At 29.5% G+C, this 15,413-nt stretch overlaps 1 protein-coding gene across 1 annotated transcript in view; it reads right to left on the reverse strand.

Moving 5' to 3' along the window:
- Positions 1-388, reverse strand: part of LOC125823179 (uncharacterized protein At3g06530) — a 29,643-nt gene extending 29,255 nt beyond the window's left edge. The window contains exon 1 of the mRNA XM_049502599.1: positions 187-388. Within this exon, the coding sequence (XP_049358556.1) occupies positions 187-337 (151 nt within the window). The 5' untranslated portion in view covers positions 338-388. The remainder of the gene's footprint in view (positions 1-186) is intronic.
- Between the last annotated feature and the right edge of the window lie 15,025 nt (positions 389-15,413).

Here is a 15,413-nt window from a genome sequence, read left to right on the forward strand (position 1 = left end):
AAGTGCGCAGCTTAACAATCAGGCATAAGTTTCGTGGCACTTGAAAGGTGGGATTTTGGAGCAATTAAATGAGACTATGCATGAGGACCAAGCAAAAAAAGTACACACCAAAACAATTCCCTGGTATCCTACTGAAAATTACAAGTAACAAGCAGCTATTTGTGAATGCTTAAAAAGGGTTGGCACCTGATTGAGCAATGTTGAGAATGGTGTCGAGCTCGACATCGGCGGCTTCTTTTGGGTCAAACAAGATTGAAGGACGAGTAAATGGTCGTTTACGCTGCTCAGTATCCGGGACTGCTAACCGCTGCAGTTGAGCAACCAGTGAAGTAGCCATCGTTAAACCTTAACTGCTAAGCTGGTTTTTTGTAACCCTGGGAGAGATGAAAGAGAGTTTAGGCGCTTTTTGTAGGCCTGAGAGGAGTGAGGAAGAAGGGAGACGACGTATTTGGGGTTTAGGGTTTTAGAATCTGAAAAAGGTCTTTTCTTTTCTTTTTTTCTCTTTTCTCTTTTCTTTTGGCTGAAAAATAACATGTGAGTAATATTTACAATTATAAGTTGTGTAGCTCAAATATCACAAAGTAAGAATAGCATAAACTGTCTATTACTATTCTCATAAATTGTCTTACGATAAATTGTGTAGCTGAAATATCACAGAATAAGGATGTATATACTATTGTTTGTTTTATATTTTCATATATAATTATTTATTTACATATTTTTGTTTACATAATAATAGAGAAAATTACACCAAATGGCCTTTCATGATATTTGTTTACCACTTTTTTGTTTTGCAACATTAATGTCCGAAATGACTAAATATGGATAAAATGGTCATAGTTGATGTAACTAATATACATTTATTATATTTCTTTTCTCCAGAAAAAACATGCACGATTCTGTCCGAATTTTTTCACCTCTTCTTAGCTTTTTGTTTTTAGCTCATCCTCTTCACCTTCGGTGGAGGTAAGCTATCTCCTTCTTCGTTGATTATTGTTGTTTTTTCATTACTTTGAATCTTCGTAGGTGATTTCTAGGTTTTATTAGGATTTAGGGTGCTTACTATGTGTATTGGGTGGATTATAGCTCGTAGGGGTATCAAAATGAGCTCAAATATAGGTAACCCGTCCAATTTGTCCAAAATTTTATGGGTTGAGCTCAAGATAATTTGAATTGGGTTCAATTTTAATTCATTACAGTCTTGAGTCATTTTAAGAGAATCTTCAATTGAGTCAATTTAATCTTCAATTTCAACTTGTTTTGACATTATTTATTTTCATTGATGTTGTGTGTGTATCGGTTGCGAGTGCAACCCATGTTTCAACAAATAAAAGAATTTTGAAATATATGTTTCAAAAAAAAAAAAAGGCTCTAAACATGGTGAATATAAGTCCAAGCGCTTAGATTGCTCTATGCAAAATCATAATCAAAGTGAAGTTGAAGTTGTAGCATGCCGAGTAAAAGGCAGTCAGAGTGTTGTGGACGACAAATAGGCAGATGATCGCCCAAGAAAGATGTGATCAAAAGGTATTTCGTGAAATTTGACTTACTATATTTTTTTATATTTTCACATTTTTTATAATTGTTAATGGTGGTTCTAGGTCTCTAAGTCTAGTGGACATTCTGTTTTGTTTCAAATTAACGTATTTTCATTACTTTAATAGCGTACATTTGATCATATGTGTATGTCTTCTTATTTTTATTTTTTTTCTTATTTTGTTGTTCCTTGTACTACTTTCGTTTTAGTATTATTTGTCAAACTATTTTAATGTTCATAAATTCTTGACATGATTCCTTTTGGTATATGTAAAATATTGGTGGTTTTTATATTCAATCGACAAACATGTATAGTGTAGGGTTTAGTATGCATACTAACATTGATTTCATGAGTGTGTTGAAGAACGCATTGAATAAAAGATAGCTCAAAATGTTTCAGTAGTGTTATTCGGCATCAACTAAACATGCATTATTGTTGAGAGTGGTTATTTTGGATAATATTAATGATTTGTCGGTTAAGATTAATGGCACCATCTTGAGGTACGGTCTTAAAGAATTTACAATTGTGACCTGTCTTAAGTGTTTTGATGACAACTAAAAGAGTGAAAATTATTGAAGAATTCAGTTCGTTATTGTATACATATAATAGAAATAGTGAAAAAGTAACAAAATCTAAGCTAGCGTTTGCCCATAGATTTCCAAGTATTCTTGGCAAATATTATTTGGGTGAAATTTCACCATGTGTTTGACCATAGTATTTGGGAAACATATTTCACTTTTTTAGAAAAATATGATTTATACCCATAAGTTTTAAAAACTATCCAAACTAACAATAAGTTTGTATTACAAGTCAATTGGATCTTCATTGCAACAAATAACAAGTAGTGTCCATGACACTAGAGCAATGTGGTAGTTTGGAGTGAGTGCAACAAGCATCATTCCATATATCGTGAAGTAGACAAAGCACATAACTTTGTTACCATGAGCCGATTGTTCATCATTTTCACAACAACCATTTTATCACTTTCATATTAACTGAATATTTCATCACTACTTTGGTGTTCACGTAATAAATTATGTAATACAACGCAACAACTACTATAGAGGGTGTTTTTGTAAAAGATAAAAATTTGGTGTAAAATTTTAATTTTTAAAAGATCCCAAATACTAGAAAAAACTAGTATTTGAAAATTTGCCAAATAATGGTAAATTGTATGAACAAATACTATTTGTTAAATTTCCCCCCAAATATTACTTGGGAAATCTATGGCCAAACGGGTCCTAAGTTGTTGCATTGCTTGATCATGATCTTTGATCCTAAATCAGAACTGATTTTGAATAGCATAGTTCTTCTAAACTTTGACAATCGTTGTCTTATCTTTATAAATTTATCATTTCTCAGCTTTCAGGTTAAAACAACTATCACTAATATAATTTACCTTCTCTCTCACTACTGCACCATAACCTATGATTCCAACCTCAAACATTTCAAATGTATATGCATTGTATACTTTTTGTATACTATCTTTATTTTCTGTAGAGAGACTAGCAACTGTAGTCCAGTTGTTGAAGACCATAAAAATTCATTTTAACGTGACACAAAGTGGGTACGAAGATATATATGGGTTTTTTCGTTTCAACTCCATATAAATCTTAACACTCGTGTTATTGTGTATTAATATAGATAGAGACTGATCAGTGAGGATATATTTCATCTCCATGAAGTTTGCTATTGTAGTTACACCAATTTTTTGTAGAAACAGCGGTAGTTAGATCTTCAAGATCACAATCAAAATTGACAACAACAACATCAATAATGTAATTGGCGTATTTATTGTTATTCTCTAATACACCTTTGTGTGAATCAAAATTGTGAAAGAATCCATTGAGATTGATGAATTAATAGACAAATTGATGAATCAAAACAGAAATTGGCTGAATCAGCTAAATTGAAGAATTGACAATGAATCACCAGAAAAATTGAGCTTTTCTCGGCGAAACTAGAGAGAAATCGTTTTTTGTGCGGTAATGGAGATAGAAATATATTTTTTTGTATAAATTATAGAAACCACATATTATAAGTACTACATAACATCCTATCCCTTCTAGTTTTCTATTTACCAAAAATCCCTTAAAAATGATGTTTGCGGGATACATAGTGTTGTGCACGGGATACATTAGATTTGATACATTCCACATAGTGGGGTTTGATGCATTTCACATAGCGGGATACATAGCGTTGTGCACGGGATACATAGCGTTTGAAACATTCCACATAGCGGAATACATATCGTTGTGCACGGGATACATGCGGGATACATAGGTAAATAAGGGATTTTTGAAATTTTTGAAATAAGTAGGGATAAATGAATATTAAGATAAGTAAAGGAGTATAGTTAAGTAATTTGTCCAATTTTTTTTCCAGGTAAATGAAACTTGACAATAATTTTTTTTGTAAACAAAGTAGTTTATTGTATAATTATCAAATTTTACCTAAATAGTATTGATAAACTTCTTATAATTTTTTGCGATTTTTTAATTTAAGGATACATGTATAATTTACATGCATTAAAAAACTAGTGCTAACATTTTTAAAAGGATAAATTAAGTAAATGCTACATAAATACAGATTAATTATAAAAATACACCCCATTACATTGATGCCCCCTAAATAATTACAATAGATGCCCCAAGTAATAATTTCGTGTAACTGATACTAAATTAGTGTGTGTATGTGTGTGTATATATATGTGTGTGTGTGGGGCAGGGGGTATCAATAAGATTTCTTCTTCAGAAATTACTCATTAGTCAATGATACTATAAGAGTATGTATATATCTATTAGAGTAAAATTATTTTTTTTTGGTATCATTAAGGTTTCTTGTCCACACGCTATACTCATTGATAAATGATACTGTAAGAGTATATATTACCAAATAGTATTTTTAATAAAAGAAAAAAAATAACAAAGAAACAAATAATAAAAATACTATCAAATGGTATCTCTAATAAAATATAAAATAAAAAAGAATAAAAAAAATTGTTACCAAATGATATCTCTAATAAAGGATAATATGAAAAAAGAATAAAAATAATAAATGAGATAATAAATAAGAAAAGAACAAAAAAAAAATATTTTAATTTCTTAAAAAGGTAAAAATATAGAAAGAGAGAAAAAAAGAAGAAGATAAACTAACAAAAAATAATATTATCAAATGGTATCTCTAATAAAGGATAATATGAAAAAAATAAAAAAATAATAAATGAGAAAAAGAATAAAAGAGAAAATAAAAATAATTAATGAGAAAGAACAAAAATAATTAATGATAAGACAAAAATAATAAATGAGAAAAAAGAACAAAAATAACTAATAATATGACAAAACTTTTGGGTTGGGGAGAATTGGGCCTAAATTTTAAAAAGGCTAGGGCGAATTTGAGCATAAAAAAATCAGCAACTTACATAAATGACTACATTTATAGGGTTGTTGAAGTTCATTAGTTATAAGTATGTTATTTACTAAAAATGGCTACATTTTATATGAATATCTAGTTGTATTTGTGTATTTTTTTTATTTGTTTTAATTATACAATGATAACATTAGAATTATAGTGCATTAAATAAGGTAATATATGGTACTATAACTGAATCCCTTTAATTATGTCCTAAAATTCTCTACTCTCCATTATTACATTAACAACTAATGATTACATAGTCAATGCGTATATTCTTGGATTCCAATTAGTTTTAATTTTTTTTCTGGATACATCGTACACAAATTTTCATTGTCGCTATTGTTCTTGTTCAAGCGTAAAGGTATTTCACATAATTTTCTTTAGTTAAATTGATTTATTGTAATTGTGAATGAATCTTATTTGTTTCGGTTTCAAATACGCGAACTTCATGACAAGCATAATTGTATCCCTAAGATTGTTCAATAGAATTGTGTTGATATATCGTTACAATTGGATAATCTAGAAAAAAAATGACAATGAACTATACTACAATATGATTATCCAAATGTATATGTATTTCACTCTATAAAAAAATAGATGTGTTGTATACGTATACATTCAAATCTATGTATTTATGTATCCGAATGCATTTATATTTCCAATTGGACAATCTATGAAAAAATATCAAGTATCCAAATGTATATGTATTCCACTGTGTTCAACATTCAAATACAATTATATGTGTGTAATCAAGAGAAGAAAATGTATTCATGTATTTGATTACCTAGTCAATGCATATACTCTTGGATTCCAATTAGTTTTTAAAAAATTGGATACATCGTACACAAATTTTCATTGTCGCTATTATACTTGTTCAAACGTAAAGGTATTTCACATAAATTTCTTTAGTTAAATTGATTTATTGTAATTGTGAATGAATCTCGTTTGTTTCGATTTCAAATACGCGAACTCCATGACAAGCATAATTGTATCTCTAAGATTGCTCAATATAATTGTATTAATATATCAATACAATTGGACAATCTAAAAAAATGACAATGAACTATACTACAATATAATTATCCAAATGTATATATATTTCACTCTATAAATAAATAGATGTGTTGTATACGTATACATTCAAATCTATGTAGTGTATTTTTGTATCCAAATGCACTTGTATTTTCAATTGGGCAATCCATAAAAAAATAACAAGTATTCAAATGTATATGTATTTCGTTGTGTTCAACATTCAAATACAATTATATGTGTGTAATCAAGAGAAGGAAATGTATTCATGTATTACCTCATTTGTATCAAAGTGAATTTTAACATAATTAAATTGTATATTTGAATGCTGGTGAAAATAATTTCTTCAAACAAAACCTATGAAAATCGAACAAACATATAAATGTATACAAATATAAACGAGAAAAAAATGCAATTAGAAAATACCCAATAAAGATGAATCACAAAAATTGTTCCTACAATCATGTAAAGGATCTTGAATTAGAAGGAAATTGGGGGAGAAATAATAAAAAGAGACATTGATACATGTATATTGAAAGAGAAAAATATTGAATAAGGTAAGCAGGGGAACATAGCACCATAAAACGTGCATATGACATTTATTAGGTGTGTAGTAATATATTTCCTATTTAATAATTATTTAAATACATATAATTTTTTTTAAAAAAAGATGACAATTCATGTTTAAGTTTGCTAATTAATATTAAAGTATATCCATATAGCTTAAAAAAATAAACTGTAGCTATATACATTCTATTCTACTATATTATAAAAGGGAGTTTAGGCCCAAGTATAATATATAATATTCAAGATTGAGACTTTTCCCAATCTTGAATATTATATATTATACTTGTGGGACTTTCAAAAGGAAGTTTATACCCAAGATTCAAGATTGGGACTTTCTTGAATATTATATATTATATTTATTATATAGTAGAACTTGGGCATAAACTCCCTTTTAAAATAATATAGAATATATATATATATATATATCACAAATGGAAAAGTCCCAATCAAGGAAGCAACATATATCATTTACAAATGACTTAAAAAACTTTAAAATATTTAAAAGCTATATAATAAAATAGGTTGACTCTCAGAATTCTATCAGGCTCACATATATTGGGACAGAAAAAATAACACATATCATTTTAATATTACCAAAAAAGTATTATAAATAATAATAATTAACAACTTAAAATATCTGAAAGACATTTTTAAAAAGGGTTAATTTTGTAATTTTATCCATATCACATAAATTAGGACAAAGTGACCAATAATGTACATTATTTCAAAGTTACAAAAAAATATTATAAATCACAATAATTAATAACTTCAAACATTTAAAAAATAAATATGAAAATTTGGATGACTCTCCAAATTTCATTTCTGTCACATAAATTGAGACAACAAAAATAACATATATTGGGTCCATTTTATTTTATTTGTCTTTTTTATTTTTATTTTTTTATATTTAAAAATTGTGTTAAAATACTATAAATCATGATAATTGACAACATAAAATATGTTTTGAAAAAAAATTCCACTGATTCTTGAAGTGAATCTATCATAAAAATACTATAAATCATGATAATTGACAACATAAAATATTTCAAAAATGTTGTATGTGGGTAGTCTTATTATGCCTTAAATAGCGTCAAAGAAAGTACATGTTTGTGATAAAAGAAACTTATTCATTTATCCACGCAAACAATCGCTTCAAAAACTCGGTTATTAGCCCAAAAATATACCATTTATATTATTGGGCCCATGCATAGCACGATATGTATATATATATATATATATCTCACAAATGGAAAAGTTCCAATCAAGGAAGCAACATATATCATTTACAAATGACTTAAAAAGCATTAAAAATTACAATAATTACCAATTTAAAATATTTAAAAGCTATATAATAAAATAGGTTGACTCTCAGAATTCTATCAGGCCCACATATATTGGGACAGAAAAAATAACACATATCATTTTAATATTACCAAAAAAGTATTATAAATAATAATAATTAACAACTTAAAATATCTGAAAGACATTTTAAAAAGGTTAATTTTGTAATTTTATCCATATCACATAAATTAGGACAAAGTGGCCAGTAATGTACATTATTTCAAAGTTACATAAAAATATTATAAATCACAATAATTAATAACTTCAAACATTTAAAAAAAAATATGAAATTTGGATGACTCTCCAAATTTCATTTCGGTCACATAAATTGAGACAACAAAAATAACATATATTGGGTCCATTTAAATTTATTTGTCTTATTTTTTATTTTATTTTTATATTTAAAAATTGCGTAAAAATACTATAAATCATGATAATTGACAACTTAAAATATGTTTTGAAAAAAAAATACAAAAAATTCCACTGATTCTTGAAGTGAATCTATCGTAATAATACTATAAATCGTGATAATTGACAACATAAAATATTTCAAAAATGTTGTATGTGGGTAGTCTCATTATGCCTTAAATAGCGTCAAAGAAAGTACAAGTTTGTGATTAAAAAAACTTATTCCTTTATCCACGCAAACAATCGCTTCAAAAACTCGGTTATTAGCCCCAAAATATACCATTTATATTATTGGATCCGTGCATAGCACGGACAACATTATCTAGTTAAATATAAAGATGACAATTCATGTTTAAGTTTGCTAATTAATATAAAAGTATATCCATACAACTTTAAAAAAATAAATTGTAGCTATATACATTAAATATAAATTGATGTTTGTTATATTATGTAATTTTTCCCAAATTTAATTTAAAGGGAAATGAAGGGAAATTTGGCCTAAGATAAAGAAGAGGTATAAACTGTAATTTATTTTGGATCAATGGATATTTGCTGAATTAATTTGAGTTGAGTTATGAAATTATAATTATTTTGTGGCCATTTACATAATTTTACCTATTAACAACCAACAATAGAACTTGCATTAAATATTCACCCAATTTTCGTAATTATTAAAGCAATTTTTTTTTTTTGATAACAGACCATCCAATAATATTGTTGATGGAGTTATAACTAAGATAACATAGCATATCAATATTAATAGTTTGGTAGAAATATGCCTACTTCTAGCTATAAATTGATCTTGTACCTAAAGTATTTCAAAATCTTGTAGTATTTTTTTATTTATTTTTGGGAAAAGGGTTAAATATGCCCCTAAACTATTCGAAAAAGTCTAGATATATCCTCCGTTTAAAGTTTGGCTCACTTGTGCCCTCGCCGTCCAACTTTTCATCTAGATATGCCCTTATGGGCGTTAGTTGGCCTGCTGGACATATCCAACTCATTTTTCATTTCTTTAAATGCTACATGGAATTGTCATGTCATTTTGATTTTACCACATGACATTTTTATGAAAATGGAAAGGGATCAATTATTCCCCTAAATATAAAATTAACGCCAAAATTTCACAAATAAATATAGTAACCTTCAATTAAACAATTTCAACAATTTTAGGGGAATAATTGATCCCTTTCCATTTTCATATAAATGTCATGTGGTAAAGTCAAAATGACATGACAATTCCATGTGATATTTAAAAAAATGGAAAATGAGCTGGATATGTCCAGCAGGCCAACTAAGGCCCATAAAGGCATATCTAGATGAAAAGTTGGACGGCGAGGGCACAAGTGAGCCAAACTTTAAACGAAGGGTATATCTAGACCTTTTCGAATAGTTTAGGGGCATATTTGACCCTTTTCCCTTTATTTTTTTTATCATAGACCATGTAAACACTTTAGGTGAGTACAATTATTATTGTTGTTGTATCAAAGTTCAAATATTACATTTGGCAATATATAATTCTAAAAAGGGAAAAAAGACAAATATATCCCCGAACTATCGTAAATGGTATGCAAATATCCTTCGTCATACTTTTGGGACATTGGTGCCCCTGCCGTCCAAAAATTATAGAGCATATATACCCTTTATACTATCGGACATGCACGTGTCATAATCTTATCCACGGATCTGACATTTATTAAATGTCGGATGGACGGATAAGATTGTGCCACGTGTCCCTCCCTATTTAGTCCTTCCGTTAGAGTGAAGGGCATATATGCTCTAGTTTTTAGACGGCAGGGGCACCAATGTCCCAAAAATATGACGGAGAGTATCTACATACCATTTACGATAGTTCGGGGTATATTTGTCCTTTTTTCCTTCTAAAAATGATTATGCATGGAACTTGATTTTCAGCTCCTTGCAACATATTGACGGTTGGCTCTCTTTTGTTTATGCATTGAAATGTTTAGCAATTCTTATATTCAAACAATACAACTTTATATGGATATATCTTTTTCACCATCGTAAGCAAAAAAATTAAGAACCAATTCACAACTTTAATCTACTTATTAATATAAATCTAGTTTATTATTGAAAGTCAACTGTAATTTCATCCCGGTCGAACTCACAAATTTACTGTAATTTTATGAACTAAACAATAAAAGTTATAAGTATAAAACTTACTCATGTTGATATTTCGGATAAACTATGAATGTTGAAGGAAAAATATTACTTACATTTGAAATCACTCATCCAACTAGCTAAAATATAAGTGGATTAGGGGGTTGACATAATATGAGCCTAATTTGCCAACACTACATGTTAGTGATGTAATTCATATATAATCTAAGTATAGAAAACAATCCCATAATAAATATACTTCACCCAAGCGTGTCTACATTTTCAAATAATAATCAAGTAAAAAATATATTTGTATACAAACAACGTAACTTTTACCAATTCACTCATTTTAATCATTTTTTAGTTTTGAGTTTATAAATAGAGATCTCTAGTATTTAAGTTTGGATATATTTCTATCGTTTCTTTAATTTTTAGAAAATAAAAAGAATAGGAATTACATTGACGAATATTCTTTTTCTTACATTTATAAATGGGTGACTAATTTTTACCCAAATCACAACACCATCAAGTCTTGTGTATTCCCTCTTATTAGTAGCCCAGAAATGGAGTGTCACGTCTCCAACTTTAGGATCCGCTTATTTATATATACTAGTTTCTTAACACGTACGTTGCACGTGATTACCAATTCATAAAATACATGTTATAGTAAATAGTATTGATTATTTTAGCGAAAATTTGAATAATAAGTTTTGCACAAAATAATATTACAGATTCTTTTGTGAATGTTGAATATGGATCGTCATATATATCTCTTATTCACGCGAACCTATGAAGATGGTCAATGAATTTTTTTATTAATGAGGATCAATCATGAAATTAGTCATATCTCACTAATATTATTTTTTTGACACGTGCGTTGCACGTGATTACCAATCAGAAAATATATGTTATAGTAAATAGTATTGCTTATGTAAGTTGGTAATATTTGCTGCATTAGTTAAGACACGTATATCCTTTCTTAATGGGTTAAAGCACGAAAGCAACAAGGAGTGTGCTGGTGAGTCCCAAGCGAAGGAAAGGACATGAGAGGCATAGAGAGGACAAGACACGACTGAGACCCCGGTAAATTTGAATCCTACTCCTAAAAGGTTTCTAAATATAAAACCACGCATTAGGATTAATTTTAGGATATTACATGCATTTCAAAAAATAGTTTAATCCTATTCCTACTAGGTTACTAAAAAAATCTACAATTGGGCCAAAAGATGTTGTTTTGCGCTAATTACATCTCATCAATTTTATAATTAATCCTAATCCTACAAGGACACATGTACTTTTTAAATTCCCAAACATAATAGGTTTAGACTCCGAATCATAATAGGTTTATAAATCAAGAATTAAACTTATAAAACCCTGTTTTGCCTTCTAATTGTTCCATCTTCATACTAAAATCCCTTGCCTTTTAATACTTGGAAATTTGTCACTAAACAAAAGTTCTTATCATTTAATTCATTATATTTTTGAAATTACGAATTCTTTAGTACGTAATTTTATACTTGCAATTCCTATCGAAAATAATAGATGGAGAAGCCGAATCTTCTCCCTATATATGCCTTTTTTATTTTCGCTTTCATTTTAGCAGTGGTATTTTATTATATAGTACAAAGCTCACACGACCCTTCTTATGAAGAACCACTATTACCACATACGAATTATTATGTGGTAGACATTCCACAAGATCATGACGTGGGAATAGAAAGAGCTCGTGATGTGACAATAGAAGGTGCTCAACTATTACCTTCTCCATTCAAGAAAATCTACTTAGCCAAGGTGAACCCGAATTAACGATGAGAAGTGGTCATATCAGTAGCAAAGGCACCAGGACGGATGGTTGATTGTAGCAATGACGTGTTACACAATTAGTACTAATTTCTCTGTAGAACTCAATTATATTTTTCTGTAATATTGAGAAAATTGAGGTCATAATATGTTTATAGTATTATCAATTTGTTTTATCTCGTATTTAAAGGTAAGTTAGTTTTGACAAACTTCATATCGAACATAATATTGTTGCTTCTTCTTCTTTGAAAAGTAAAAAATTCAAATTCGAAGTTAGGCTTCTGGATTTAAACTTCGTTCAGACTTGATTCAAACATTATATATGCTTTCCTCTTGCCATTAATTTGTGACTACCACATGTTTAGCCATAAAAATATTTGTTGCAGTGGGCTTGAATCTCTTTACTAAGAGCGAGTGCCTTAGCCTCAAGAGATCTTATTTCTTCATTTTATTTTCAATTGTAATCTTGTAATATTGTAATTTTCACTAACACAAAATTAAGGAACCGAATTCTTAATACCTGAGAAGATTAAACACTTCACAATCCATATATAGAAAGTTTCGTCTTGACAAAATTCAAGTAAAAGGAGACCCTTGCAAGAAGCCAAAATTGATACGTCAAGCGGTAAAGTCTTTAATATTCCGCCTATCGACTAGGATTTACATAGACTTTACAGAATACTTTTGATATTTCGTACTTTGATGAAGGTGATGAGTAGATGAGTTGTTTAGAAATATTTTGATCTTGAAACCATTGCGAAGCATAACTTTGAGTAACGTTTGGTTCACAAAGTTAATTATTTAAGCTCTTGCATAGAATTTTACATTGAATTGCAAGCTTCACGGACAAGCGGGAGATAATATTCATAATTATATCTTCATTCAGTTCCATAACTATTGTGTGTGTTTTTACTGTTGAAATTGGCTTTTGTTTATTTAGGTTTAGCATTCTTCTATATCAATAAAATAGATTACTAACGTTAGTTTTGTATTTCTATTTAATTTGGTTAGATTTAAATTTGACTTTAGGGTTAGGACTCCTTCACCAAAATTGTCTAGGATTCTGCCACTAATTATGATCACTTTAGGTTTAGCAGTTAATCTCAACCAGAGATTAACTAATATACACTAATGTATTTCCATCCTCAATTCTCTCATGAATGATAAAATTAGTTATTCAGCATATGAAGAATTGGTTAATTATAGACTTATAGTGCTAAAATTATTGGAAGTCATAGATTTGTTTTATAAGAATTTTTTTATTGGTTAAACTGAAAACAAAAGCGTTAAGGACCAAAATCGATTGATTTAATGTATTCAGAAATTGAAAATCGATAAATCGAACCGATAATACATAAAATCGAATCAAACCAACCGACCGATGCATATGTCTAACATGCTGAAAAAGGTTCAAACAAAGAAACAAATACGAAGTTGTGAAACTTATTATAGCATATGAATTCCTTGAAATGCTTGTTGTGACTTCACTGGTCTAATACACAATTAATTTTTGTCGAAGACCATCGATATTAGGAACAAATAAATGTCCTTGAATCCAAGACGTTATCGTATGCATCAACTGTGAATAAAGTGTATGTTGTTCATCTTTTTTCCTAAGATACTTGGAACAAATTTTTTGAAAAACTTGATAAGAAACAACAAAGTTAAAAGAGCATTTTCGAAACTAGAAAATTAAAACCAGTAGAGAAAATAGAATCAGAAACAAATTAGAAACAATATACAAAATATTTTTCTTAAAGAAGAAAATCGAGCCCACTGAATGCACAGTGTTCCCTTAAGAAAATTATTCCCCTCAAGTACCCGAGGTTAATGAAATATATCCTCCCAGAATAAAACGATTTTACTCACCGGTGTATCGGTACCTAAAATCACGGTGTCAGCGAACCACTTAACGGCAGTAAAGTACACTCAGAATACTAGATTTAGTAGTAGTAGTAGAAGAAGTCCTGAAAATTTTATTCTTTTTAAAATGAGAGGAATCCCTCAATTTATAGAAAACAAAGGGTAGTGTGAAAATGTTCTTATTGTGCCTTACCGGAAATGTCACAACCCTTTAGAAAAGTCACAATCTTTCGGAAAGGTCACAATCTTTCATAAAATTCACAACTTTTTATAAAAGTCTCAACTTTTAATAAAAGCCACAACTCTTCATAAAAGTCGCAACTCTTCATTTTCCATTTACACCTTTTAAAACCCAACAATCCCCCGCATGAATGGGGAATGACTCCAAGACAAAGAAACGGACAAGTGTGTGTACTTTACAAGCAAGAATTAATTGCATCTGGATAAGTAGGTTTCACTTTGAACTTTTCACAGTGAACATATGTCGGATATACTCGGTCAATCGGTAGATTTGATATCTTTGAACCGTCAAGCTTTGGTGTATACCTAGACAACCATATGTCACACAATCAATCATTTACCGTTTATGATTCTTACGATTGTGTTCGTTTCAGCCATGAACACCTCCTGGTTTCATGAGTGTATAGAGAGATGGGCTTTTCACAATCATTCTCTTTGAAGTGGCTTACACTTCAACTCACATAGGTGATCTCTAACCGTGTTATCGCATAGATACACTATTTGGTCAAATCTGCCAAACTTAGCAAATCATTAAAAACTTTAAGCTATATTAACTCATTAACAAGCCTTAATATTGTATCCTCGTTCCTGAGCATTGTCTTTCATCATGGGAATGGATTGAGTTGGTTGACAATTCCGAATTGTCAGTCACAACTTTGTTTTTCTCCTTGAACCTAGCTCTTGGGGTCTTCAGTCTGCTAGGTAGAATTACCGCTATGATGACTTGTCCTAAGCCGTAAACTCATTCCCATAGATGATCTTTCAACTTTCTCTGTAGTTAGGCCTTTTTGTAAGTGGATCCGACACATTATCCTTTGACTTTACATAGTCAGTTGTGATAATTCCACCAGACAATAGTTTTCTAACGGTAATATGTCTATGTCTTATATGATGAGACTTTCCGTTATACATCATGCTCCATGCCCTACCTATTGCATCTTGACTATCAAAGTGTATGCATACTGATGCCAATGGTTTGGGCCAAAAAAAGAATATCTATCAAGAAATTCCTGAGTCTTTCAACTTATTCACCGGCCTTATCTAGAGCACCTAGCTCAGAGATCATTGTAGAGATAGCGATACATGACTTTTT

This window comes from Solanum verrucosum, unplaced genomic scaffold (assembly GCF_900185275.1).
Source record: "Solanum verrucosum unplaced genomic scaffold, falcon-dt-bn FXZP01000199.1, whole genome shotgun sequence".
Classification (NCBI taxonomy): domain Eukaryota; kingdom Viridiplantae; phylum Streptophyta; class Magnoliopsida; order Solanales; family Solanaceae; genus Solanum; species Solanum verrucosum.